The sequence below is a fragment of the Otolemur garnettii genome, unplaced genomic scaffold (genome assembly GCF_000181295.1).
Source record: "Otolemur garnettii isolate 467f Iridium unplaced genomic scaffold, OtoGar3 scaffold00037, whole genome shotgun sequence".
Taxonomy (NCBI): domain Eukaryota; kingdom Metazoa; phylum Chordata; class Mammalia; order Primates; family Galagidae; genus Otolemur; species Otolemur garnettii.
Window position 1 is genome coordinate 10,930,686 of NW_003852432.1, and position 27,618 is coordinate 10,958,303.

General features: G+C 37.9%; 1 protein-coding gene across 4 annotated transcripts in view; it reads right to left on the reverse strand.

Moving 5' to 3' along the window:
* Window positions 1-27,618, reverse strand: part of ST7 (suppression of tumorigenicity 7) — a 272,254-nt gene that overhangs the window by 82,236 nt on the left and 162,400 nt on the right. For 2 of the 4 annotated variants that reach the window (XM_023513215.1, XM_012805156.1), the window contains exons 3-9: window positions 24,905-25,064; window positions 12,006-12,060; window positions 11,309-11,424; window positions 9,748-9,823; window positions 7,531-7,599; window positions 5,488-5,642; window positions 2,720-2,817 (exon numbers count right to left, since the gene is read on the reverse strand). In XM_023513215.1, the coding sequence (XP_023368983.1) occupies window positions 2,720-2,817; window positions 5,488-5,642; window positions 7,531-7,599; window positions 9,748-9,823; window positions 11,309-11,424; window positions 12,006-12,060; window positions 24,905-25,064 (729 nt within the window). The remainder of the gene's footprint in view (window positions 1-2,719; window positions 2,818-5,487; window positions 5,643-7,530; window positions 7,600-9,747; window positions 9,824-11,308; window positions 11,425-12,005; window positions 12,061-24,904; window positions 25,065-27,618) is intronic. The other 2 variants (XM_023513216.1, XM_003789794.2) reach the window with 1 other exon arrangement.

The following is a 27,618-nucleotide window of genomic DNA, read 5'->3' on the forward strand; positions in this document are numbered from 1 at the left end:
AAGGCATTTCCAGAGGAACTTTACAAATGACTCTGCTTTTTTACAAATGACATGGAAGGCATTCTAATACATTGGCATCCGCTCTAGGAAATTTAAACCCGTGCATACAGAGAGAGGATGAGAGTGTCTTAGTGAGAAATTAGCTCCTCCTGCCTGAATGCTTCATCAGCAGGCTGCCGAAATCCACTGAGCTGCTTTATCAGAGGAAGTCTTCAAGCAAGATGGGCTTAAGTGCACATTGTTAAAGGAGTTGACCCCTCCTCTGTGGTTTATGCATGACTCATGCCCTGAGAGGAGTCAAACAAGTTAGGTTGACCAACAACTGTCTCCTGCAAGGCTGAGACCAGCCGCAGCTTTAACAGAGAGAAGGGCCTTCAACCTCTCCTCCTGTTTGTGGTGCAAGAGTTGATAAAAGGAGTTCTTGTAAAGTAAATATTTCTCTTCAAAACACATCTGATAGTGCTCCTTACAGGACAGTTAAAACAATAGGGCCCATGTCCCTTGGACACTCCATAAACCTAGGGAAAAGGTGACATGTGTTATTATCCTAAGACTATGACAGATTCTTAAGAACTGTAACACACACACACATACATATACACAGATACACACATGCATAAGTAGGTCTATATATGTGTATGTATATACATATGTAGAGAGAGAAAGAGATCCCTTAATTGAGTAATTGATTCATTTAAAAAAAGAAAGTAAAAACATTCCTAAATGTCCATCAGGAAAATGGTCAAGTGAATTTGGCCATTAGGGAAATAATACTAGAGGAATAATTATCAGCCTGCCTGCTAATGTCAGGTGTTTTCACATTATCTCATTTAATTCTCCTCATCAGTTACCCTCTAGGTAAAAATCATTCCCCCCATTTTACAGAAGACTAAATGAAAAGCCCACAAAAGGCAAATGGCCTTGAGTCACAAAGCTAGGGAACAGCAAAGCTGACATTCACACCCAGGGTTTTGGACTCCCTGTCCAGTTTCCTCCACTGCATCCCAGACTCTCTCCCTGTATTTGGATAAGGTCAATAAATAGAATTGTAAATATAAAATAATGCTAAAGTAAAAGCAAATCATAGTGCGGAAGTATTGATTTTAAACACGTGAAAGATACAGTGACAGGAAAAATGAAATAGCATCATCAGAATTTGTTCTTCCTGTTCAGTTGCTTAGATACATAGTAAGGAAAATCACCAAAATCTGCTCCTACATCTGTGCCAGTTCCAGGATAATTAAAGTTAAGAGAGGCAATAATATAAAAACAACTTGTTAAGGATTGGATGAGGCGTAGGTAGGTTAAGATAAAGAAATACCCAACCCTTCCTGAAATGCCCAGCTCCCTCAGAGCCGAAGTGACTGGCCGAGTTTCTTTGATAGAGGGATGGAATTTCTGCAGGTCAAAAAGTTTGAGAGCGAGTCTCTGCAGAAATCTCCCTTTTTAAAGTTAGCACTTATGCTATATACCAATCATTCTTTAAATTCTTTCTTCAACCAAAAGATTTTAATCTGGGGATGTACCCTTTGTGGTGGCTTTGCCTGAAAGGCATCTATCATCTTCAGTCAAATAGAGTTATTTTATTATGATCCCCTCTTGTTCTTCTCAGATTTGGGAGCTATCTGTCTGTTTAATGGAGCAGCAAGAGCCCAAGCATGGGTCTTATTTGGGCGTCCTCACATTGGCTCTAATTTGCGGAAATAACGAGGGATGGGCCTTGAGAGTAGGGTCCCTCCTTCAAAGAGTAACTGGAAATTTGCATGAATAACTGCCTTCCAGAAAGAAACTGGGAAAAGGCTCACTAGGTTGGCATAATCTTGTGCTGAAATGCACGTGCTGAGACGTGGACAAGATGCCACTTAGATTTCCCCTTTGGTTCTTTCATTTTTACAGTTGGCAGTTACCTGGGTCTCCTAATGCAGGAACCAAGGAGAAGAACAAAATATTGACACAGACTTTCTGAGGTTGTTTGTAAAAAGAAAATAGTTTATAAGTACAATTCATACTGCTGTCAGTTTCTTCATGAAAAATACTTTGTACTAACAATTAAAATACTAAAAAATATTTCTTACTAACAAAAAATGGAAATAAAAGTTCCTCAACTGGTTTTGTTTTAAAGTTATATAGAAATAACTTCCTTTGGTTCTCTTGTGTTTTAAAACACTCTCCTATTTCTTCTCTTCTTAATTATTATGTTGACTACTACTAATAAAGTATTCTGGTTCAAGAATCTAGGAAAATGTATGGAATGACTACAATAGGATTAACTGATAATATTACTAAATTGAGGGCAGCAATTTGACCCATAATTTATTTAAATCTTCATAACAAGTGAACACAGAAACAGTCAGTTCAAATGACTGATCTCATTATTGGCACCTAACTATAATCCTGAAGGTTTAACAATAAGGACATCTATTGATTTTTTTAAAATATGTCAGTCTCTCTATTAAAAGCTTTGCATGTATTATCTCATTTAATAGACACAATAACCCTAAGTGATTGTGAGGACTGTCATGATTATCCCTATTTTAGAGATGAAGAAAGCAACTTGCCCAAGATCATTCATCTAGTAACTTGAGAGTTACAGCTGAACCCAGATGGTCTGGCTCCAGAGTCCATGGGACCACGACATCATCAGTGGGGCTATTCAGCAGGCTCCTACATCTCTAAGCCAGGTGCACTGGAACCGATTCTAATACAAGTTCACACTCACATCTCTCATCATTTTCACTGCTTCCCTGGTCCTTCCAAGTCTTCTGGCACACATCGCTAGCCTTCTTTTGATGTAGACCAAAACATTGGTGTCTCGTCCTGAAAACGGAGATATAAAATACCAAAATTAAAAAAAATAAATAATAACAGCTTTCAGTTGAGCAGCACAAAAATACAAAGAGGCCCATTTGCCTTTGTCTTAATGGAAACCTCACAGGCAGTTCCTTCGGCATTTCCTTACTGCCAGGAGTACTGACAGCTTTGTTCACAGCAGAATGAATACAGAGTAAAGCAAAAATACTTAGACTTCCAAAGGTCAAATCACATGGCTACTCATCTAATCCATGCTTTTGAGTTAGGATGTGGAATATTTGATAAAAAATAAAATCATCCATCTACTACAAACTGCTTGGAAAGTGAACATACCCACGTTGCATTCAGTTTACAAGCAAGAATTCCACATTCTTCCAGGGCGCATGGTTTCGGTGAAGATGCAAAGAGGTGAATCTCAGGTTGCATCCTGATGAACTATTTTTTTTCCTTCTTGACATTAAGTCTGGAGAAGCCTCATCTTGAACTTCTGCTTTATATTATTCTTTCCCTAACACTAGTGACATCATAATCATCTCCAGGTCCCCAAAGCAGTTGATTTTAGATGGCAATATAACACATTCCAGATATGACAATAGAGTATGCAACAAAATGAAAAACCACCCTGGTGTTGGAGAAAGCATTGACAAGCTAAATAGTTATAACCATAGTCACTAACATGGCTCTTAAAAAGTACATTAACAACTTCTTATCTTAATCTTCTATTTAATTGTATGTCTTTTTGGATATGTTTCCAGACCAGTGAAGACACGCATGTGCTTAATCCTCAATAAAATTACCATGTTTGAGAAAAATATGACACACCTGTTATAGATTAAGCACACGTATAATATGCAGCTATTAAAAGATGTTAAGACCAAAGTCCTAACATTTCAAGTTTTAAACAATGAGAACAAGATGTGTGCTGAAAATTTGCCAAGTGCCTACAAATTATTTTAAAGATGTGATTATATTTTTTGGATAGATTTAGGCAACAGGTTGACAGGATTTAATTTAGAAAAGAAAAGAAAGAAAATTTCTTAAGTTGTATTATGGGTTATGTAATTTTCTGTATTCATGTCCATTTAGTTTAACAAAGACATGTTTTCAAATTGCATGCTATTTTTTAATAAAAATTGAGAAACATATGGTGATAAGAAACTTTATTAAACATATACTCACAGCAGAATAAAAGTAAAAATCTGTGTACTGAGGGATTATGTGGACATACCCATGTATACCTAGGCTATAATGCAAAGATCTTGTTGACACCTTAGTCACGGGGACTAATGCAGTCAGGTTCTAAACCAATTCAAGTTTAATATTAAAATTTAATTTATAATCTCAAATGTGAGATTTTACTCTCCAGGTTACAAGAGGGAGAAACGAGGTGAGAGAAATTCCTCCTTAAGGAAACAACCCAAATTTCGGCTGGATAATTAATACGGTCTCCTCTCACAAGGATTTCTAAGCGGTTCTCAACCTGTGGGTCGCAACCCACAGGAACTATATTAAAGGGCTGTGGCATTAGGAAAGCTGAAAACCACTGTCCTTAAACAAAGAGATGAGTCAGGGGGCTCAGGGAATTTTGGAAATAATTTTGTTGTCTCGTTTCTACTCTGTTCCCCTCAAATGTCACTGAATCTCAGCCTAGTATACTGAAGTGAAAGGTCTTAGATTTTAAAGAGTAAGCTTTGGCTTGGTGCCTGTGGCTCAAGCACCTAAGGTGCCAGCCACATACACCTGAGCTGGTGGGTTCAAATCCAGCCCAGGCCTGCCAATTAACAATGATGGCTGCAACCAAAAAACAGCCAGGCATTGTGGTGGGTGCCTGTGGTCCCAGCAACTTGGGAGGCTGAGGCAGGAGAATCTCTTGAATCCAGGAGTTGGAGGTTGCTGTGAGCTGTGACGCCATGGCACTCTACCCAGGGCAACAGCTTGAGGCTTTGTCTCAAAAAATTAAAAAAACAAAGAGTAAGCTTAGATAAGAAAAGGCGTTATTTTTAGCCTTAATTCTTTTTTTTTTTTTTTTTTTTTTTTTGTAGTTTTTGGCCAGGACTGAGTTTGAACCCACTACCTCTGGCATAGGGGGCCAGCACCCCACTCCTTTGAGCCACAGGCACCACCCAGAAAAGGCATTATTTTTAAGATAGAAATAAGTAAGTGATAAGGAAACTCACGGCTCTTTATCTCCAGAAGCCAATACCAATGTTTCTTCAGTAGGAGCTAAATGCTGATACAATCACCAACACCCCTTATATTCCTAACTGCCCCATTTTAACCCATGTTGTAGAAGACCTATAAGTCTTAAAACATTGGGTAGCACCACCACTAATTTAAATAGAGTTTCCCACCCAGTACTTAAAGTCATGAGACAGAGAAGCAACTGACAAATAGAAATATGTAAGAATTCTATATAGAGAAAAAAGAGGGTAGACCATGAAGGTACTGCCATTTGTTTCAGGGGTTAGGAATCCACGAGCAGAGAAAAGAAGGTGAACATACACAGTGAGGAAGCTACGGATGTTACGCACTGCTCTTACAGGGAAGAAAAAAATTAATAGAAAACAAAAATAGCAAACTCCAATATGCGTTCTCACCCAGGAAAGTCGTTTTTTGAACCCCGATTAACCACTGTATAACTGATCCCCCAGGGCACTGAGCTGGAGGAAACCTTACTATGTTGGGCTTCATACTGGGATCCGTGGTGCTGTAGCTGCTGAGAACGCCGGTAACAGCCATCGCCAGCCTTCAGGGCCTGCTTAAATAGTTTTTCTGCTTCAGCAATGGTTGTTGCTTCCTCTTCAGCCAAGAGAATATAAGCAGTTGCACACCTGTCCATTCAGATAATAGCCACCATCAATTATAAATCCAGGGACATGGTAACCATCTGTAGGAGTTCATGCAGAAGGGCAAGGAGTTACACCAAAACATGCAGAGTGGCCAACTGGTTCATGCACCCCTGTTTGTAGTTGCCGACACAAAATAATGGTACAAAAGAAACATCTATATTTTAGCTTGAGAGGGAGGATGGGTAGTGTTAGGAGCATGAGGCTCACATATGGACTCTGCCCCTTATGAGTGTGTCAATTTTGGGCAAGTTATTACTCTGCCTCCCTGATGGAGCACAGCGTGAGACCTATTTGTACACCGTGTTGTTGTGAAGGGTAAGTGAGGTGATGTATGCAAAGTGCTCGGTGCAGTCCCCAGCAGGGGGTGAAGTGCTCAAAATATGTCAGGTGATCATGGTGATAAGAGCTGTTATTATGGATCTCTTTCCCACACTCAAAGTGAGAGGTACTGTATATAAGTTTACTTTGCTTGCTAAGCATAGATTCTCTTCAATCTAAGGATTTCTTTAGAGTAAGAAATTCATTAAATCAAATTACTCATTTAAAAAAAAATGGTGCAATATCTCATTCCAGTTAGCAATGATTTTTTTGCTTCAGAGCAAACTAGAAGAACCTGTAGGTAATGTCACTTCTGAAAAGCTCAAAATCTGACTCTGCCAAGGAGCTAACAAGAGGTAAATTTCATGCCTTTAACAGCAGCCGTCGTTTGCTCAGTATATACGGATTGAGCACAGCACCAAGCACTGAACATGTATCATCTCAGATAATCCTTCCAACAACCCTCTAAGACGGGAAGCAGAAAGGATGAGCAGTTGACTAGTGAATAGGGGGAGTTCTTGGAAATATCAGCCTCAGATCATGTGCGGAACAACCCACTGCCAAAGACAGGAAATGTAAGGGAAGTGATGAGGCCAGAACTGACCACACAGGGCCTGCACCCGTCCCCTCGCTTCCTTCTCCACTGCCTCTCTTGTGGCCATTCCCCTACTTATCTCCGTCAGACCACAAGAGAGAAAATAAACAGAAAGGAAAACCAAATGTGACTTTTACTGTTCATAAACTGCAACAGCCAGCTACTAAAAGGAGGCTGAACTTCGCAGCTACAGTGAGCTTGGGGGCTCACCAGTCAATCTGAGCTTTGAGGAAAGTCTTGTAAGCTCTGTAGCTGATTCCCTCTAATTTCAGGCAGGAACTATCCATGGGGCTTTAAACTCAATGTTGTGGGGAGGGAGAAAAATGTCCAGGAAAAAAAGCTGTAGAACCAATTACCATGGAGGGCAGCATATACGACGTGGAAAGAACAATAATAATGGTGGCACTGTGCAAGTGATTCACTGGAGAAAATAACTGGGATAGGCACCAGAAGAAATACTTAAGGTTTCAGATGCCAACATATACATGTGGGTTAAGGGTAATGAAGGGAAAACGGAGATTATAATACTGAGTGGTAGATACAGTATCAGAGGAATTAACTACAAGACTATACTTGGTGGGCTGGGAGCTCAAGAGTAGCTGGGGCCAGCTTGCTTGCTTTGCTTATTTGTAATTCAGTAGTTTTCTTAGGAGGAGGGGCAGAGTAGCACTCCTGGCCAGGAAACATACATCTATGTGGAAACTCATGAGTTTGGGGGAGAAACATGCTAAGAGCTTGTGAGTGAAGGAGAGAGGAGAGAGCAATAGAAGTGCTAATGGTTGGGGAGTACGGAACAGACTGCTCAGCTCGATGGAAGATATAGATGAAGCATCCTTGTCACAACACAGTACACATACAGAAGCAAGAGAGTGTGGTGATGGGGGTGTCAACCATCCAGATATCTGCTAGAAGTCTTGTTTGGTTAGAAGTAGGGCACCCGACAGGTTCTTGACTTACTTTGGTAACAATTTTATCTCCCAGATGGTAGAGGAAGCAATTAGGGGAACTTCAACTCTGGACCTGATTCTGACCAAGAAGAAAAAAATAGTTGGTGAAATGAAAATTGATAGGAACATTCAGAGAGAGTTACTGTGTCATTTTGGAGTTCTGGGTAATCAAGAGGGGACGGTGTACTTCAAAAAATTCAAAGAAAAGAGGCATGATTCAATGGTATGAGGCTCAGAAGGAAAAATGGTCTAAGAGTGTTGAACAGCTTCTAAATGTCCAATCATAACGGCTCTCACAAATGATCCTCTCAGGAAGAAAAGAGGGATGTCACTTAAGTAACCAACATGGCTTCACCGAGATTTCTCCCAGGTCAGATTTTTAAAGCACATGTAAAAAAAAGATGGAAAGAGGGTGTGTAATGAAAGACTGTAAGAGAGTGGAATGAATCTATAAGGATAACTTCCGGAAAGCTAAAACTCCAAATTAGCTGAAGCTTGCAAACAAATAAAACAAAACAAAATGCTAAAGACAGCTATTTTCTATTTTTACATTATGTGTAGGGCCCTATTACTATCCCCATTTCACCAAAGCCACCCCAAAAGCAAATAAACAAAATAAGACAAACAGCACAACACAACATCAAAACAAGGATGGCGCCTCATTAATCGCAGTAGATAATAAAGAGAAAGCAAAACTCTCTTCCTCCTAGTTTGGTCCTGGCTTCTCTATCAAGGAGAACAACTGTCAGATTGAAAAAGGGAGAAGAAATTAAACTCTAAAATGGGTGTAAGGATGTAAGATAGCAAATAACGGATCCACTCTAAATGAATTACTTGCTGGGACAGGCAAATCCTAGGAAGCCGAAAGACCTTGTAGGCAGGCCATATAATTGCTCTCTGGGGGAGAATGAGGAATCACAAAGAATGGAGAGGTACTAGAAGATGAGATGACAAATGCAGCATAAATTTTCAAAAAGGGGAAGAAGGCCGACTTCCCAAACTATAGAGCAGTGATCTGGAAAGATACTCTTACGGATTACTAAAGGGATGGTCTCCAAGCACTTTAAAAAGAAAGTAGTGACCACTGGAAGCCAGCTTAAATTCACTAAGAATAAATAAACCAGATTGTGCTAGCTTAATTTACTCTAATAGATTTACTGTAAATTAAAGATCCATAACTACCACTGACATTCTTAAGATTAAAATGGAGAAATGCAGCCTGAATCACAGCGTAACTGGGTGGCTTAGCAACCTGTGAATAATACCAAAGGATGGTGATTCATGAAGACATGAACCTGGAGGGTGGTTTTAAAATGTCATGTCACAGGTCCTGCTCCTGGACTTGATATTTTTTTCAGAAACATGGATGACACACAAAAGGCAGTCATATCAAATTTGTAGATAACAAGAACTGGAAAATAAATATGTTGCATGACAGAATCAGAAACCATACAGATCAACTGCTTACACCGGCAGGATTTCCAACTCTTCAAGAAAATCTTTTTCCTTTTTTCTAAGGTCTCTGAAGAAGATTCTGTAACCTTCTTCAGAAAAATCATAAAATAGTTTAACAATGACCACTTGGCAAGGATAGTGTTGAGGTGATTCAAGCACCAGATGGGTGGTTGAGCTAACTGACCTTTAAGGTCTCTGCCAACCCTGAGTTTTTATGACTCCAACTTTAAGAATCTTTCTCATTTTCTGAGATCTCCAGAAGAGATTTCCCAGTCTTCCTTGGTAACCCATAAAATGTTTAACAACACTAAGGACAGCATTTCCTCTTATCTTTGTCTTGATCTTGAAATGTTTTTTTAAATGATGTTTTTTCACCTTATGTTTGTATTATATTTCCTCCACTAGCATAAGTTCTACCTAGAAAATATTACAATAACAGAAGAGCATTCTACATCTGGAAAATTTTCCCTGTCAAAATGTTTTAGATATGTAAAAAATTGTACTTATTTTATATCCTTGCAATATCCTAGAGATAGCCCTTGAAGGATTTAATTTAGGGTCACAGCAAAGCCACTGAATTGCTCTTTCAAATGACTAAAACCACCTCCACATGGCTATCCTTCATAAACAAAAATTTTATAAAGTACTAACCCCCCAATAATCTTCCAGTTCCAATATATGGTTTAATGTTAAGTATCACATCAATGGGAACTGAATATATTCAGCAAAGAATGAAATTTTGTTTTTAACAGCAAGATTTCCCCCCACTTACTCATTTATCTCCAAGGCTTCATGAGCTGCAGAAATCCTAGCTTGGGGGTTCCTCTCTCTCCAGGCTTTCTGCATTACTATTCAAGAAAAAGGGGAAAAAGTAAGTCAATCAATATATGTAATTAGGAAGCCTCAATAGGGCCAATAGCTAAATTAGCAGCTTTCAGCTTAAATTATAAGAGAATGTTTCATTACTACAAGGGTTGGGCCAAATGCCCAAAGTCACACAAATACATTCAAATTTGCTATTCTATTTTTCTTCACTTGCTGATGGCAAACTTTTTTGTGCTCACAAAATTACAGGCTAAGAAAGTCAAGAAAAGGCAGAGATTTTGTATTTATTTTGCACATTCAGGTCATTTTCTCTTAGACAACATATTATCTTGTACATTCTGAGATGGCATCGCTCCTAATCTCTTTGTTCTCTTTGTCTCTTGTTAGACACATCATTTCTATTGGTCACTTTCCTGAGCATTTGCTATGGGCTTTGGATATTAGAATATTTAGAAATGATTTAAATTATTTTGAGTTGAGTTGGTAAAAGTACATTAGGCTTTTAACCAGCATGTGTACTTGGTCCCCAAATTTACCTGGAAACCCAATTTTAATATATCAGAGCAGTTTGTGAACATACTGTGGGAGGCTCAATGCTTGGGAATATCTATCATACTAGGAGGTCCCCCCACAACAAAGGGTACCTCTCAAAAAAAAAAAATAATAGTAATTTTTTATTGAATTGTTTTTATAAGTTGTATTTTATATGTAAGTTTCTTAAAAGAATGTAGATATTCCTATCTCTAAAGCTTTTTTCACCTACTTGCTTTGACTAAGTTTAATAACAAAAAAAACTCAGTAGAATTATTTGGAACTCAAGCAGTGTACAATGCATCTTAAACAATGTCTTTCTCTAGGAGAGAAAACACATATGGACATCCTAGCCACGGCCATGAAGCCATGCTGGTGGACTGTAAGTAGGCAGATAAGTCACTAAAATATATTCATGAATCATTTGGATTCAGTAAATCCCAATTTCTCCTTAGAATATCATTAAGGAGATAAAACCTTTCCTTCTATCTGAAATAAAAATTTAATTAGCTTTGTATAAGATTTATATTTCTTCAAGGTATATGAATCCAACATTGATATTTATTTTTAAATTATGTTTTATAGCCGGCTGTTATGGAGGGCGCCTGTAGTCTCAGTTACTTGGGAGGCGGAGGCAAGAGAATCTCTTAAGCCCAAGAGTTTGAGGTTGCTGTGGGCTGTGATGCCACGGCACTCCACCCAGGGCGACAGCTTAAGATTCTGTCTCAAAAAAAATAAATAAATAAAAATAAGTTATGTTTTAAATGATAATGAGATAACTCATTTCTACATTGATAACTCACTGTGATAAAGCTCAACTTAAGCATCAGCATTCTGGGCTCTCCTAGTCAATCGGCAATGTCATATTTTATTCGTTGGTGTTTTTATAAAGCAGATATTATAAAAGCAGAAACTTTGATTTTTAAAACAAGCCAAAACCCCTCCCATGCAGCAACTATCTGAAGGATTTTCCATACTTGCATCTGCAGGCCGCAGATGGTCCGAGTCACAAGTAAAGAATGTCTGGTGGTCCTGGGCAGAGAGATTCATGTCGTAGTAAGTAAGAGGTTCTCGTCCTGTCACCCAAGTATACCTGTAAAGTGTAAATGAGATGGTGGGATCCTTCTCAGAGACACAGCAAGCCCTACCAAATACTAAGCTGCACAGGGTTGAAACATAAACCATACTAAAAAAGCTTTCTTAAAAGTCATCCTATTCTCCCTTCAAGAATTGTGTCAGTAGGAAAGAAGTAAATATTTTCCCCCAAATTTTTGTCTCAAGATTTATTAGCTATTGCTAATGAAAACCTTCTCTAATTAGTATTATGAATTCTAATTTGTCTAATTACTTTGCTAAATTCCATTTCGACATAAGTTCTATGACATCTTTATAACTATGTCTGGGTAGGCTTAAAAATGTTTTGATTATTATTATTGTCATTGAAAAGAATAACTATAATAGAGAAATTCTAAAAACTACACATTTTTGTACATTATCCCAATTCCAATGCTAACCTATGAAACAGAAAGAAAAAAAATTTGAGGGCAGTATCAAAAAATGGAAACACTAAACAGACTGTTACGATGACCCCTAAATGAACCAGCAAAAACATTTGCTGCTGTCTTTGCTGTCTGAACCAGGCCCATTTGTTTCCCAAGTTGTCAAAATGCTTACCGATTATACTCGGCACCCCTAAATAAATTGAGTGGATTTCGCCATACTTTGCATTCTGCAATAAAGAGAAATACAAAACTGTTACACGCCAAGTTCAGTGACACCACAAGCTAATTAATCCAGCAAAACACCCTTCCTGGCCATTTGATAAGATAATTTCCTTCTCTAGCCTTTACAAGGGAAGCAATGTGGAAAAATTCTGGGTGGTTAATCAGAAAATGTGGCTCAGGCACCAGGACTTTGGAAAGTTTCGCCTAATCTCTCTGGACCTGAGTTTCCTCACTTGCCAATTCAAGGTACATGCCAAAAGCAGCCAGTTCATAATAACTTCTATAGTTATTTGAAAAAGAGAAACGTATTTGATGAATTTAATTCTAAAATTATAGGTAAGAGTACAGATAGAAGTAAAACTATTTTCAGTTACAAAATACAGAATGATGTCATCCATGACAAGCGAAACTGAAGCTCTAGAGAATGGTATGATAAGAGCCTTAAGACTCTTAACTCAGATTATGCAAATACTGATTTTGTGACAATTCACCAGACTGCTTTTGCCTTAATGGGAAAGGAGTGATAGGAAAATTAATAAGGTTACCATTATTAGAGAAGTGCTATGAAAATTGTTTTAAGGCATTTTAATGTCATTTACTGAGACACTGTACTAATCAGCACATGAATGTCATAATGTTACCATGTACTAACAGATTATACCTCTTCATTATCCCAGGACCATGGAAATTTAGATCCATAGAAATTTAACTCAGAAAAGTCAACCATTAGCTTTAAGTCTGTGTTATAGCAAGCATGTGACTAAGAAGCAGCAATTCTTTCAAAACACCCTATGATTAAGACTTTCTACTGATTCAGAATACAAGATTTCTTTGGGTGAATAAGGTTTTATTAGAAAATAAAATCAGTTAACAATACTCAAAACATCTACGTGTTTGTGTGTGTAACCAGCCAAAAACACACCCAACGATACACACACACAAAAGTGAGCAATTACTGCAGAAGTCCAGAGGGTATCGAAGGCCCTGTAGGGATTCATGAGGATTCTTCCCTCAGTACTGCACAGCCAACATTCATCCATCCATCCACTGGGCATTAATTTGAGCACCCAGTGGGGTAAACAAGTAACCTATCAATTTCCATACAGTGTGAGAACTGGAACACAAAGCAATGTGGAAATGTGTGTGTACTCTCCAAAATATTTATCAAAACAGTGAATGAAGGATACACACATAACATGAATACACATTTTCATTTATAGAGTTTACCTTTAAATCAGAGCAAGATCCCACTTAGAATTGACTCAATGTTTATATATAATCGTCATAAATTTTTTGCCACTTAGTTTAACTTGTCATTTAGGAAATCTTCTTCCCTTACTTAGTTCAGCATCTATCTCTGAATTTTGTTCTTGAGAAACTGAGATTTGATGGCTGTATCTTGTTAGGGCACTAACTAGAAAATCATGCTTCCCTAAATTACCTTTGTGTGTGTAACCAGCCCCAAACACACCCAACAATACACACACACACACACAAATGAGCAAATACTGCAGAACTGCAAAGGATATTAAAGGCCATGTGGTGATTCATTAGGATTCATACCTTTTCTCCAAACATAAGCCCCTTAGAGCAATCACTAACACACTGACTAATCATATCCAGATCGTGGCTTCAGATACATTGTTGATTCAAACAACCATGAACTCTACCCTTATAGCTTTCATACCCCTCAAGACCTCATCACTGCCAACCTCTCTTCTGAAAATCTCTTTCAATATTTGAAGTGCTCTTGTTAAAGCTTCATGAATACTGCAAGATTCACATTTAGCATACACCAAGCACGCACACAAATTTATGTGTAAGGATCCACATACTAGAATTATTTATAATAAAACAAGGACAATTGGGAAGACACCTTTCCCCCACTGAATTTCATCTGAAATACTAAAAGGTTATAGCAAGCGGGGCACGGTGGCTTCACACCTGTAATTCTAGTAGCCTAGGAGGCTGAGGCAAAAGGATTACTTGAGGTCAGGAGTTCAAGACCAGTCTGAGCAAGAGAGAGACACCATATCTCTACCCAAAATAGAAAAGATTAGTTGGATGTGGTGGCACATGACTGTAGTCCCGGCTATTCAGAAGGCTGAGGCAGGAGTACCCCTTCAGCCCAAGAGTTTAAGGTTGCAGTGAGCTATGATGATGTCACTGCACTCTCTGGGGTGACAGGAAGAGTCTCAAAGAAAAGAAAAAGGCTTTGGAAAATATTTTGTTTTCAACAAGAATATTATCATACTGTCTGGAAAGATAAGTGCTTTTCAAATATCAATTGACAAATTACAAAGAAAACTTCTTTCAATTGAAATGTCAACTTGGCTGGGCACATTGGCTCACACCTGTAATGCTAGTACTTTGGGAAGCTGAGGTGGAGGATCACCTGAGGCCAGGAGTTTGAGACTAGCCTGGGGAACACAGTGAGACCTGTCTCTATAAAAATTTTAAAATGTTATCTTGGCACGGTGGCACATGCCTATACTCCTACGCTGAGGCAGGAGGATCACTTGAGCCCAGAAGTACCAGGTTGTAGTAAGTTGTAATTATGCCACTGCCACTGCACTACAGTCTGTCTTTCTAGCAAAAATAATTCAACACTATTATGTATGTTAAATGTAAATAAAATTGTTTCTTAACAAAAAATAACTTCAAAGAGAAACGGTGTGTATATCTAAAGAGTTCACTGAGCAGTGTCTAAACATGTGGTCTTAATTTAGGAAGTGTCACAATATAGCCAGCAGGGGGTGCAGCAAACATTATAAAATACTGTGTCTTCTCTTAGAGAACTGAACTTAAAAAACAATTTGTTAAACTGGTGTCAAATATGTGTACTGCAGTGAGTTTTTTAACTATCCTGGAAAGTTAGTAACTAATGGATCTGAGTAACTAATGGATGTAAAATGTTCTAAGTGAGAATTAAACATGTAATGAAAAAGTTTGTAAACGTCTTTGCTAATTATAGCCTTCAAATTCCGGATGCAGAGCAGGTATATTTTCCTTTTGAGAAATAAGCAATCTAGACATCAAATGAGAACTCACGTCAAAGTTTCACTTAAATCAGGTCATGAGCTGGGTGAGTTGCCTTGTGCCTATAATCCCAGTGACTTGGGAGGTTGAAGTGGGAGGATCACTTGAGCCCAAGAGTTTGAGACCAGCCTGGGCAACACAATGAGATTCTACCTCTAAAAACAACATTTTTTAAATTGCCAGGCACAGTGGTGCACGCTTGTAATGCCAGCTACTGGGAAACCTGAGGCAGGAGGATTGCCTGGGCCCAGGTTGCAGTGAGATCTGAGCATGCCACTATTCTTGGCAATAGAGTAAGACATCTCTAAATAAAGTTACATCTATGTTAATTTCTTCTTTGCTGCTCCATTCCATACTCTTATCTTTACTACAAACTAAAACCAAACCAAACCAAAACAAACAAACAAAACCCCCACCTCTCCTAATCTAGAATCACTGTAGGGAACATACTCCATAAATATCAGGCTGCCTGATAGATAGTTTAGTGTAATGGACAAAGGGTATAAATGCCAAACCTATTAGCATATGAAGATTTAAGTCTATAAATTAAATTCAGATACCCCGAGGATAAATAAGCATTTGTTATTCATACCTTTGTGAAATAAATTCCTTATTTCAGATCAGATTTAAAATTTTACCTTCAAAGGGAATTTTCCGTTCTCCATTAACACCAACAGTGTTAGTGCCTTTGGGAAGCAACAGCTGACTGGGGCTCCAGTGAGCGTTTACTAACACCATTAACCATTTAGTTAAAAAGTGTGCCTGGGATACAATAAATGTGCTCTGTACAGTTCCACCTGCAGCAGTACACGGTACAATCTCTGCCGGCAACTGCTGACAGGAATGTTCCACCCTCAGCACATATGCACGGATGACATTCAAGGAAAAAAGGAAGTGGGAAATAATGGAATAGCAAGCACTTGTGTTCCCAAAGTCTGCAGAACAGTCTCTCCCCTTTGTCATAATGATGACTACAAGTTTCTGTCTGGGAGACAAAGAACATAAAAAACAATGCTATTACCACTAAGGAGTTCTAAAAGCAAGCTCCTATCAATCTTCCATCTCACCAATCCCCACTCGAACCTTCCACAGCAATCAGGTTTACTCGGGCCTCTTCACACTCAGCTGCTCCTCTAGAATGCACGCCCCGTCGTTCATACGGCTGTTTGGTTTACATGTTTAATGTACTGATCATGCAGTAAGCCCTAAACTAGGCCTTGAGTTACAAAAAAAAAAAAAAAAAAAGATACAGCTTACAATTTATAGGGATTTGTAGCCTTGTCAGAAAAGTGAAAAGGATATTGAACCACCACCTGGTGTCCACCTGAAGCATCTCTACAGAAGGAGTAAGGGAGAGAACCATAGACTGTTCCCTTTGTCACAGTCCTCAAGAAAAAGAGAACTCAGTTCTCAGAAAAATCAAAAGCCTCCAAAGTCACAAGTCTTTTAATCCCATGAAAGAAAATATTATTCTATATCCAACTTAACTTAGAAAACTTTTTTCTAAAATTATGAAAAGAAAAAAATCTATCTTCATAGAGACTTCAAAATATCTAAATGGCTAAATTCATAGCCTAGGAAGGTTTTTTGCACTAAAAAAGTTATACTTCTTCCCAGATAATAGTGGCAGTATTATACAAACAGCAGCAATACCAACTTTCATCATAGCTATAAGCTTGATTTTCATTGATTCTGTAAAGGGACTTAAAGCTTAATTTATCTATATTCCTTACATAAATTAGCGAGAGGTATATATTAGGATCTTTTTTTTTTTTTTTTTTTTTTTGAGACAGAGCCTCAAGCTGTCCCCCTGGGTAGAGTGCCGTGACATCACAGCTCAGAGCAACCTCCAACTTCTGGACTCAAGCGAGTCTCTTGCCTCAGCTTACCAAGTAGCTGGGACCACAGGCACTGGCCACAACACCTGGCTATTTTTTTGGTTGCAGCTATCATTGTTGTTTGGCGGGCCTAGGGTTGGATTCGAACCCATCACCTTAGGTATATGTGGCAGGCGCCTTAGCCACTTGAGCCATAGGCGCTGAGCCTATATTAGGATCTTTTAACAGAAGTAAAAATATAGAAAAGCTGATTTCTGCCAGGTTCATGGTAAATGACATTAAAGCTTGATGTTCAGACGGCCTGTCGCTTACCCATTAGATGCAGCATAAATGTCACCCTGCATAAAATACCCTATATTTTGAAAAATTTAGGACTCCATCAATTACATTTTCCACTAGAGAAACAGTTTTGAAAATTCCTCTGGAAAATGTAGGGCACTTCGATAAACATTTTCATTCTGAAGTACAAAAGAAAAGGCCTCTAGTTAACGTTTCATTGGATCTATTATGACAATCAAGGTCAACCCCAGAACAACTTCTGACGTGTGATTCTGCCTATGTTTCTTACCTTTGACAGCTCAAAAATGAACACCCAATTGCCTATCCTATACAGATCAATTTTAACCAATCATTAAGAATAAAAATGTCTGATTTTTTAAATAATTAACTCATTAACTATTTCAAAACTTTCCAAAATAATCATTTTGAAGCAATGATTAGAAATTAAAGGCACCAAAAAAATGTAGGTAGTTTTCAATTCAATAAGTATGTTACTATTACAAATTCTTTCATGGAGTGAGAAAAGGTATAAGTAAAAATGAACCATAGACCATTTTTATTGACTTTCTTTATTGAATATGGTGTACTACACTATTAAGAATATGTCAAGATGGTTAAATCTCTAATTGCATCTGTCATGCAACCATTCTCATTGTTTTCTTTTTTCTGCCCTAAGTCAATAAACTCTAACAAATAATGTGGAAATTGTAAAGTAAGTTTATCAAATAAATGTTCGCCAAATATCAAAACTGTTTTAGGCATATTTCACCATTTAACCAGAGACATAATCTATCCTAGAGCACAAATTTTAGTGGCAAAAGAATTTTAAAAGATGTAGTAAGAATTAGCTAAAAGAATCACTGCCAGTACATGTATTAGATTTTGGCAAGTTTATCCTTCGTTGAGATTATTAGAGAGCAACCTCAAAGGTTTTTGATACGTAGCAATTTGTAGTTTTGCTGGGGCATATATTTGAAATGCAGACCCAGAAAAGACCAGATGTACAGAGAGCTACAGAAAGCTTAATTTAAGCTTTATTATCTTAAATAAGCCTGGCTACCCATGCAGCCATATCTCCACAAGGCTGTGCCATTCTCCCCAGTCAGATTCATGGAGAAGTCAGTTCACAGGGGACACATTACCCAATGGCTATCTTCTGACGTGGTATTTCCTCATGAACCCATTTAGTTTTCAAATGACTCTATGCAGTAGATACTAATATTAGGCCCATGATTGTGGATTAAGATACTAAGGTTTAAAAAGGTGAAATGACTTGCTCAAGGTCACACACTATAAAAATCAACAGAGCCCAGATGAAGACACATCTGTCTGATCTCACAGCCTGAGCTCTCAGCCACTGGCAATGCTACCACTGAGACGCTTCTAAAGTAAGTTAGGTTAAGGTCATTTCAGAAATAATGTCATCTACAGTAGCACAGAATTTGAAGGAAATTATTTATTTTAACTGCTTAATAATTACATTAATCATGTATTTCCTAACCTCACAGAGGGTCTGAACAAGGTTAATTATATTTTTAAATTAGTGCTTTAAGAACTTGGATTCTGAAGTAAGACTGTCCAGGGTATCAGCCATGTGACCTTGGGCAAATGACTTCACCATCCCGCACTCAGCTTCCATAACCATGAATGGAGATAATAATCGTACCTGCTTTATGGGGCTATTCTGAGACTTGAATGAGATAGTACCATATAAAGCCAACAGCAAGCACTGAGAGTGTTATTATTGGAACTATATGGCTTTCTGTGGAGAACGTTATTTCTTTTGGTGTTATAGGAATCTGGAATCTATGAAGGTCTTAGAATATACTTTTTTCATCCTATCTGAGTTTCTCCATCTCTACTGTTTTCATTTGTTTATCTTTATTCAATCAGTGCTTAAATTGCCTGTAGCAATATGATTGACTTTAATTTAGAATTTAGAATATGTATTTGTATATCATTATTAGAATTATTTAGAATTTAGATTTATTTAGAATTGGGAGTATATAGCTCTCTCTGTATATATTTATGGAGATTAAATGAGATTAAAATCAGATGATTTGTGATAGGAAGCCAAATGACTATATCAGAATTTGTTTAAAGACCTGGTTCTACACAAGAGGCTATTAGTGTTTCAGAAAACTTAAACTTGATTTTGGCAAAGGTATTTTTCATATGATGGAGCAGCCCTGCATTTTTGCCATTATGTTGAAGAAGGTTCGTGCTGCAAATCTTTGTTTCTATAGCACCTTATTTGAGAACAGATGAATAACAAATAGATGTGATTTGTTACCCAGAAACCCAAATTCAGAGTTACTAGGCCCTGAGAATTTCTTTCCTTTTGACGGGGAGACGTTAGCCACATTTTAAATCCATACTCATCATCAGCTTATATACTAAGTAGAATTAAGAAATGGCAGTGAGAAATACAGTGATGTGACAAAATCGATCAGTAGGATTTATCGGAAGCTATCTATTTAGGAGATAAATAGCAGTATAGGTCCCAAATAAAGCAAAACAAGTGGAATGCTCATGAATTTCCACTTCAGCCAAATAATCTGAAGTTCAGCTAAAGCAAGAAAGTATATAATTAACTACATTTCTCCAACGGCTGACAGAAAAAGGTCACCACAAATTTTGGGCAAGTCTGCATTGAGGCCTCTTTGCGCAGAACTTTGTCCAAAAGTTTAAAAAACATATGCACAATTTGCTACGTAAACCACAATAACCTTTCTTATTCTACACCCTATCACCTCCATCCCAAATCGTTCTTAGGTAGGCCAAGTTTTTTCCGCTTTTTTTCAAAATGAAATATTCTTTTTTTTTTTAACATATACATGTGATTATTAGGTTATTTGGTTATTAATCTAATAACCAAAACAAAGTGTAGGGGACGCCAAGAGCCAGATGACATCTGAGCAAGATGATCTACAGCTGAGGGGTGGACCCTTGGGCCATTTGTAGGCAGGAGATCCTTGTGAAAGAGCCTGAGCCTTCAGCATGTAGTCATTTGTTAATTACTCCCCTCATCTGTGTTGTATGGTCTCAATAAAAGGCTGGTGCGGGAGGCGCCTGTGGCTCAGTGAGTAGGGCGCTGGCCCTATTTACCAAGGGTGGCAGGTTCAAAACCAGCCTCGGCCAAACTGCAACAAAAAATAGCCGAGCATTGTGGCAGGCACCTGTGTAATCCCAGCTACTTGGGAGGCTGAGGCAAGAGAATCGCCTAAGCCCAGGAGTTGGCGGTTGCTGTGAGCTGTGACTCCACTACTCTCTACTGAGTGTGAAAAAGTAAGACTCTGTCTCTACCAAAAAAAAAAAAAAAGCCTGGTGCGAAGGTTGCTGTGGGTTACCCTGTAAGTAAGGGCTAGCCCACCTCCTACAAGCTTGTACTTCTAATCCACCTCTCGCCTGGTTCCTTCCTGCGGTAACCAAGACCAGGGCCATAGGGGCCCGATGGGTCATGACAACAAAATATTCTTTAAAAAGAAGAAAAGTTATAGGCCAGGTGTGGTAGCTTACACCTATAATCCTAGCACTCTCTGAGGCCAAGACAGGCACATCACTTGAGGTCAGAAGTTTGAGACCAGCCTGAGCAAGAGTGAAACCTTATCTCTACTAAAAATAGAAAAAAAATCAGCGAGGAGCCATGGCTCAAGCCTGCAGTCCCAGCTACTCGGCAGGCTGAGGCAGGAGGATTGCTTGAGTCCAGGAGTGAAGTTGCAGTGAGTTGTGATGAAGCCACTGCACTCTACCTAAGGCAATACAGCTGAACTCTCTCTCTCTCATTCTCTCTTTATATATATATATATAAAATACATATATATGTGTGTGTGTGTATACATTTTTTTTTAGTACATTTGGGGTACAAGTGGATTTTTGTTGCAGAGATGAATTGTACTGTGGTGAAATCAGGATTTTCGTGTACCCATTATCTGAACAGCGTATATTCTACCTGATAGGTAATTTTCATCCCTAGCCCTCCTTCTGCATCTCAAAGTTCATTATCCCACTCTATGTGACAATGTATACCCATTGTTTAGTTCCCACTTATAAATGAGTACACGTTACATTTGGTTTTCCACTTCTGAGATAATTTCACTTAAGACAATGGCTTCTAGTTCCATGCAAGTTGCTGCAAAAGACATTATTTCATTTTTTTATAGCTGAGTAGTAAGTATTCCATGGTGTATAAATAACACATTTTCTTTTTCTACTCATGGACAATTATGTTGATTCCCTATCTTTGCAATTGTGAATTATACTGTGATAAACGTATAAGTGCATGTGTCTTTTTGATACAATGACTTTTTTCCTTTGGGTAGATACCCAGGAGTGGAATTGCTGGATCTAAGGGTAGATCTTAGTTCTCTGAGGGATCACCTTACTGTTTCCCGTAGCAGTTGTACTAGTTTGAGTTCCCACCAAGAGTGTATAAGCATTCCCTTTCCCACTGCATCCACACCAACTTCTATTGACTTTTTTTTTCTTTTTAATAATGGCCTTTCTGACAGGAGCAAGTTGGTATCTCACTGTGGTTTTAATCTATGTGTCCCTGATGATTAGTGATGGTGAACATTTTTATATATGTTTGTTGGCCATTTGTATATCTTCCATTGAAAAACATCTGTCCATGTCTTTTGTCTGCTTTTTAATGGGGCTATTTGTTTGCTTCTTATTGACTTGTTTTAGTTCCTTGTGTATATTGGATATGAATCTTTTGTTGAACTTATAGTTTGAAAATATTACATTTTCCACAGGATTCTGTCAGTTTTCTATCTACTCTGTTCTTTAGGAGAAGAGCTACACTGAGTTTTCATATAGGCCAGTGGCTCTCAACCTTCCTAATGCCATGGCCCTTTAATACAGTTCCTATGGGTCACGACCCACAGGTTGAGAACCGCTGATATAGACCAATGTTTATAATCAATATTTTCAATTTATTTTTTGCTTTTTAAATGAGTTTTTCAAGTAATCAATGCCATTAAACTGCCTTTGCCAATGTCCATGGGACTTTGTAGGCCACATTATTTTACACAGAAGATTCAACAAAGGGGTGTCTTAAGATATTCCAATAAAATCTATAGATCACCCCACTATTATTAAGACAGCAGTCATTTCATTAGTATGAAGGCAATAGGAATTTTTAGCCAAATATTTCTCTTTTAAGGAAATATACTGATTACCTTCAGCTTTGGACCTAATTTTTCCTTTATGCTTAGCTGATAACCATACTATGAAGTAGAAAGTGATTAAGAGTAGAGATAAACTCAGGCAATGCACTTTTATAGTATTTTTCTTATTCAAAAATAAAAATCACCACCATAAGAAAAGACTGAAAATGGCATGAGTCCATGGTATCTGGTACTTCCATACTACTATACATGTTTACTGAGCTGAGTTAGCCAAATACTGAAGTATAAACGTCAAGAAGAAGTGGGAAAATTGAAGCCTGAATATATTTAGAAAAAGTAATTTCCATTTTTCTAAAGATAATTATTTGGACATTTTTTTGAGATCAGATCATAAATGTTACATCTATTATACATGAAATAAATGAAAATACAGAATTCATAGCAGGAACTCAGTAGTGGAATGAATTAATAATATTCAAAACTTCAATCTTAGCCAGATAAAAACTTAATATAGATTAAACTGAGAATTTCCATGATTATTATTGTGGAATATATTTTTTAAAAGGGCTTGGGTTCTCCCTTACAAAGCTGCTATTATAACACTTAAGATAGTATCAATATTCATAGGATGAGTAAGTCTTAATCAAGGCATCCACTGAGAGAAACAGCAAAATAATAGTGAAAATAGAACTTTTCATCACATTGAGAAGTGACGTCAAGAGATTTAAATCGGATGGGGGGACTTTAATGAAAATATATTTTATTCAATGTATTCAATATAAAGAATGGCTTCAAATGAGGATACTTTCTGTTTTCAATCTGTTAATTTTCTATAATGTTCTATGTCATTCAAAGACTACAGTTAAAATAAGAGCACATTTAATCTGCAGGGTATTCATAACAGATGCAAACTGGTGGCAATTATCTACAACTGCTCATGCTTGATGACTGCGTGATCAAGATTCCTCATTAGAATAACAAGCCACATTTTTCAGAGTAGGTGGTTAAAGCAATGTTTTGCTTTGCTCGGGTCTGTTTCTATTTCACAAAGTGGATGAATTTACAAAGTCCCAGGCAATTTAGTTACCTAGATGGCACCACCTCTCATGTGTGATTAAATAAATGTGTACCAATAGAGGCCCAGTATCACTCATGGCTGGATGGCAAATAGTCTGTTACAAGAGCATTGACTAAACATCAGAAACAAAATACAAAGTTGACCCTCTTCCTACAATGACCACGTCTTTAAGTTGACCTAATTTCCATAGACCTGCTATGTCCCACATGTACGTATCAGTATAGGAGGCCTAGTTCCTTATGTTGACCATCTCTGTATGTTGATCAGTTTGTTACAGGTCACTGGGTGTTCAACATACTGGTTCTACTGTGAATTAATATGTACAATGTTCCTTGAGGTTTATAACCTAGCTAGACACTTTTGAAATGAACTGGTGTTCTCTCCTTCAAGATGCAACCCCCGTTCCCCAGTTTGAGTCAGGACGCCCTCCTTTGTTTTCCATTGTGTTATATGTTTCCCTCATACAATCAGAGCACTCATTGCTTTGAGTCCTTCAGGAGAGTTCCATGGGGAAAAGAACTTGGACTTTTATTTTTAATCATAATACTCAGAAGAACCTATGTGAGATAGGTTCATAGGAAATGTTTACTGAGTTCATAAAGAGCCGGAGCTAGGAAATTCTATTCTTCCCTCTTATTTCTTAAGAGGAGAAAGGACAGACCTAGCATGCACTCTTGTGTTCATTCGCTGAGTTTCAAAGAAACAGCAGACACTGCGCAAGGTTCTAGAGGACATCACAATAAAGCAGAACCTTAAAAATAACAATGCAATTTGGTAAGTGTTTCTCGGGGTACAAATATTAAGGATCAGTGAAAGTGCAGAGATAACGTATAACCTATCACAGAAGGCTTCCCAGGAAGTGACGTTTGGTTTGGATAGTGATGGATGAACAAGGGGAAAAGAGAGACTTTGAGGCAGAATGTCATGAGAAATATGGTATGCTTAGGAAATGAAGAGCGGCTTCGTGTGGCCAGAAAACTCGACATTTTAAAAAGGAGCTGGAATTTTGACAAAAGCCAGCTTATGCTGTGCTAAGGAATCTGGAATCTGGAATCCGGGCTTTATCTTCAGTGAAATGGGAAACAGTGAAGGTTTATAAGCAGAGGAGTGATGTGATCAGATCCAGTTCCATACAAGATTCTGCAATTATCATGTAAGAAAATGGATCTTTTTACTGAGGTTTAAGAAACTATAGACAAGGAGGCTAGAGCCTCACATTGGAGACAATGACCTAAATGATTATCAGCTAAATCAAACAGGAAAAGTAAAATTAACAAGATACATTTCCTTTCCCTGTAATGCTTATACTCTACCCATACAGGTTGTCAACTCCCTGGGAAAATAAACTGCATTTTTCTCTGACGTCTAATTTTTAAATAACAACATTATTAATGTCTTATATGCATAATAATTTAGTAAGAGAAACATTAATAATTTACTAAGAGTAAGCAAATAATGTTGCAAACTGAAAGACTTTCCATACCTGAGACACTTTGCCTGTTGGAATCTGAATCTCCGTTACTAGAGTTAGAATTGTTGGAGGAGTTGTTATCAACCCCTCCCAGCAGGGGGCGCAAGTGGCTCACTGAGACTTGTTCAATGAATGAAGTTCCGTACTTGCGGAAATACCACCATTCAAATATCTAGAACAAAAAGTAAGAAGCATGTTTACTGTCCTTGATACCACTTAACGATTTCTGTACACATGCCCAAAGAGTACTTTATGTTTACTAATTCTGTCTACCTTACATACTTAAACAATTTTTAATACAAAAATGTGTTTATTCTAAAAATAAAATTAAAACACCAATAACACTTAAAATTATCAATGTGGTTTTCTCTGCTTAATATCAATGTGGTTTTCTCTGTTTCAAAAAAATCTATAACTACAATCACTAACAAATGAGCGCTGTTATAAAATTTTCATTATTTTTCTCTAAATTTATATAATATTCAAATAACAAAAGCACCATAGCTGAAAGACAACTCCAGAAATATGTGTGTAATACAAATAAGCTAGTTCCCAAATATGGCTCATGAAATATTCAAATTCTTGGCACTTTCTATTCTGATTTGGCAAAATTTTTAAGAGCAAAATTCCTTTTTTTTCTTTTTTAAAGTAAGACCTTCTCAGAGAAATGCTGGTTTTACAGAACAAAAGAATGAGAAGTATCCAGTTTCCTGTGTGGATGGCACCCAAGCACTGACAGTCAGCATTATTCTACTTGCTAAAAAGTGCTTTACAAACACAAGCATCTGTGGTACACCATTAATGTTTCCTAGTTCACAAGCTTACTAATCATTATGTACTGTGAATTCCAAAAGAGGAAGAAATAATTTTCATTCATAAAAGGAAGAACACAGATGCTCACACAACTACATTGAAGTCAGGACGTCCTAAGACCAGAAAAGCAAGTGACCTCCCCAGCCCTTCTTACTTGGACCCTTCTGCCTCTCTAGTGACCACCACCCCTACCACTGTTCAAAGTCCCATCCACTTTCCTCTTCTCTCTCTCTGATTTGGAATTTGATCCTTAAGGAGTCACAAAAATCATTCCACAGAAAAAATTTAACAATCAACTGTATCCCAGAATACCATACGATTGCTGTATTTTTATAACATAGAATGTGTAATTAATATACTTTTATGCTACTTATTTCATAAAAACAAGATTTCATTATCTACCTGAAATGGACTTTGGACTATCACTTAAAAACTGATGCTTCTCTATTTTTTTCTACTAAATATCTAAGAAGATAAAAAGAATATCTATGAGTTACAGAGGAAGCATCATCCAAAGGAAATGTTACCCATCCTATTAGAGAACACCTTGACTTATACCCAGGGAGTTACTCCTTCTGACTACAGGTTGAGTATCACTTTTATCTTAAATGCATAGAACCGAAGTGTTTTGGATTTTAAAAAAATGTTTGTTTGTTTTTTTTATTTTGGAATGTTTGTATTATACTGATGGGGCATCCCTAATTCAGAAATGTTTTCTTGGGCACTCGAAACATTTAGGATTCTGGAGCATTTTGACTTTGGATTTTTAGATTTGGGATGTTCAACAAGTATGTGAGTTTTTAGATGTCAAAAGACATGAGTAATTTCTCTTGGCAGAGTAGGGAGAACACCAAGGGACGGGACTGATCCGTAACATTCAGAACGCAGGAATAAGAGACTAGGGTCAGTGCAGCTTCTTGTCAGTTACTAGGCCATTGGTGGAAAGTCCTGGAAATTATGGTGACAATGATACAGTCCTGACTGCCCAACAAAATCATCAAGAGATTCATGACTCTGCGTTTGTTAGAAGAGAAGGAAGATTCGAGAGGACCCAGGACACTGGTCACAGAGGGCAGTGGCTCTCAGGCGCTGCTGGGGGACAGTCTTCTCTGCCCCAACCCTTGCTCTGCTTTCTAGATGGTGCTGCTGAGGCACTGAGACTTCTTCACTCCATCACACAGCACTAGTGCTCCACACCAGTCGTGGTCGGAGCTCCAGGATTACAAAGCCTTGGCCCCTGCCACTCCAAGTCCATGCCACAGATCCTCCATGCCTCTCACAGGCCACCCCAGCAGGCCTGTGCCCACCACACAAGAAATCCTCAGCTTTCTTCAGATTTCTCAGTTCTTCTAGCAGAACCACAGACTGTCAGCACTAAAAGGGACCTTAAAGAACTATGTACAGAGCTATAATTGGGTTATAGTTTTCATAAGAAAGCTATAAATTGGTTTCATAGTAGGGCTAAGTACATGGGATACTTTTTTCCCCATTCTTCAGATAACTTTGCTAAGAAGAATATATTCCAGCTCCATCCATGTAAACATGAAGGAGGCAAAGTTTCCATCTTTCTTTAAGGCTGCATAGTATTCCATGGTGTACATATACCACAATTTATTAACCCATTCACGGGTCGGTGGGCACTTGGGCTTCTTCCATGACTTAGCAATTATGAATTGGGCTGTAGGGAGGGGAGAGGGGAGAATGGATGGAGGGAGGGTAATTGGTGATACCACACCTACGATGCATCTTACAAGGGTACATGTGAAATTTACTAGGTGTAGAATATAAATGTTTAAACACAATAAGAAAATGCCGTGAAGGCTATGTTAACCAGTTTGATGAAAATATTTCAAATTGTATATAAAACCAGCACATTGTACCCCATGATTGTATTAATGTACACAGCTATGATT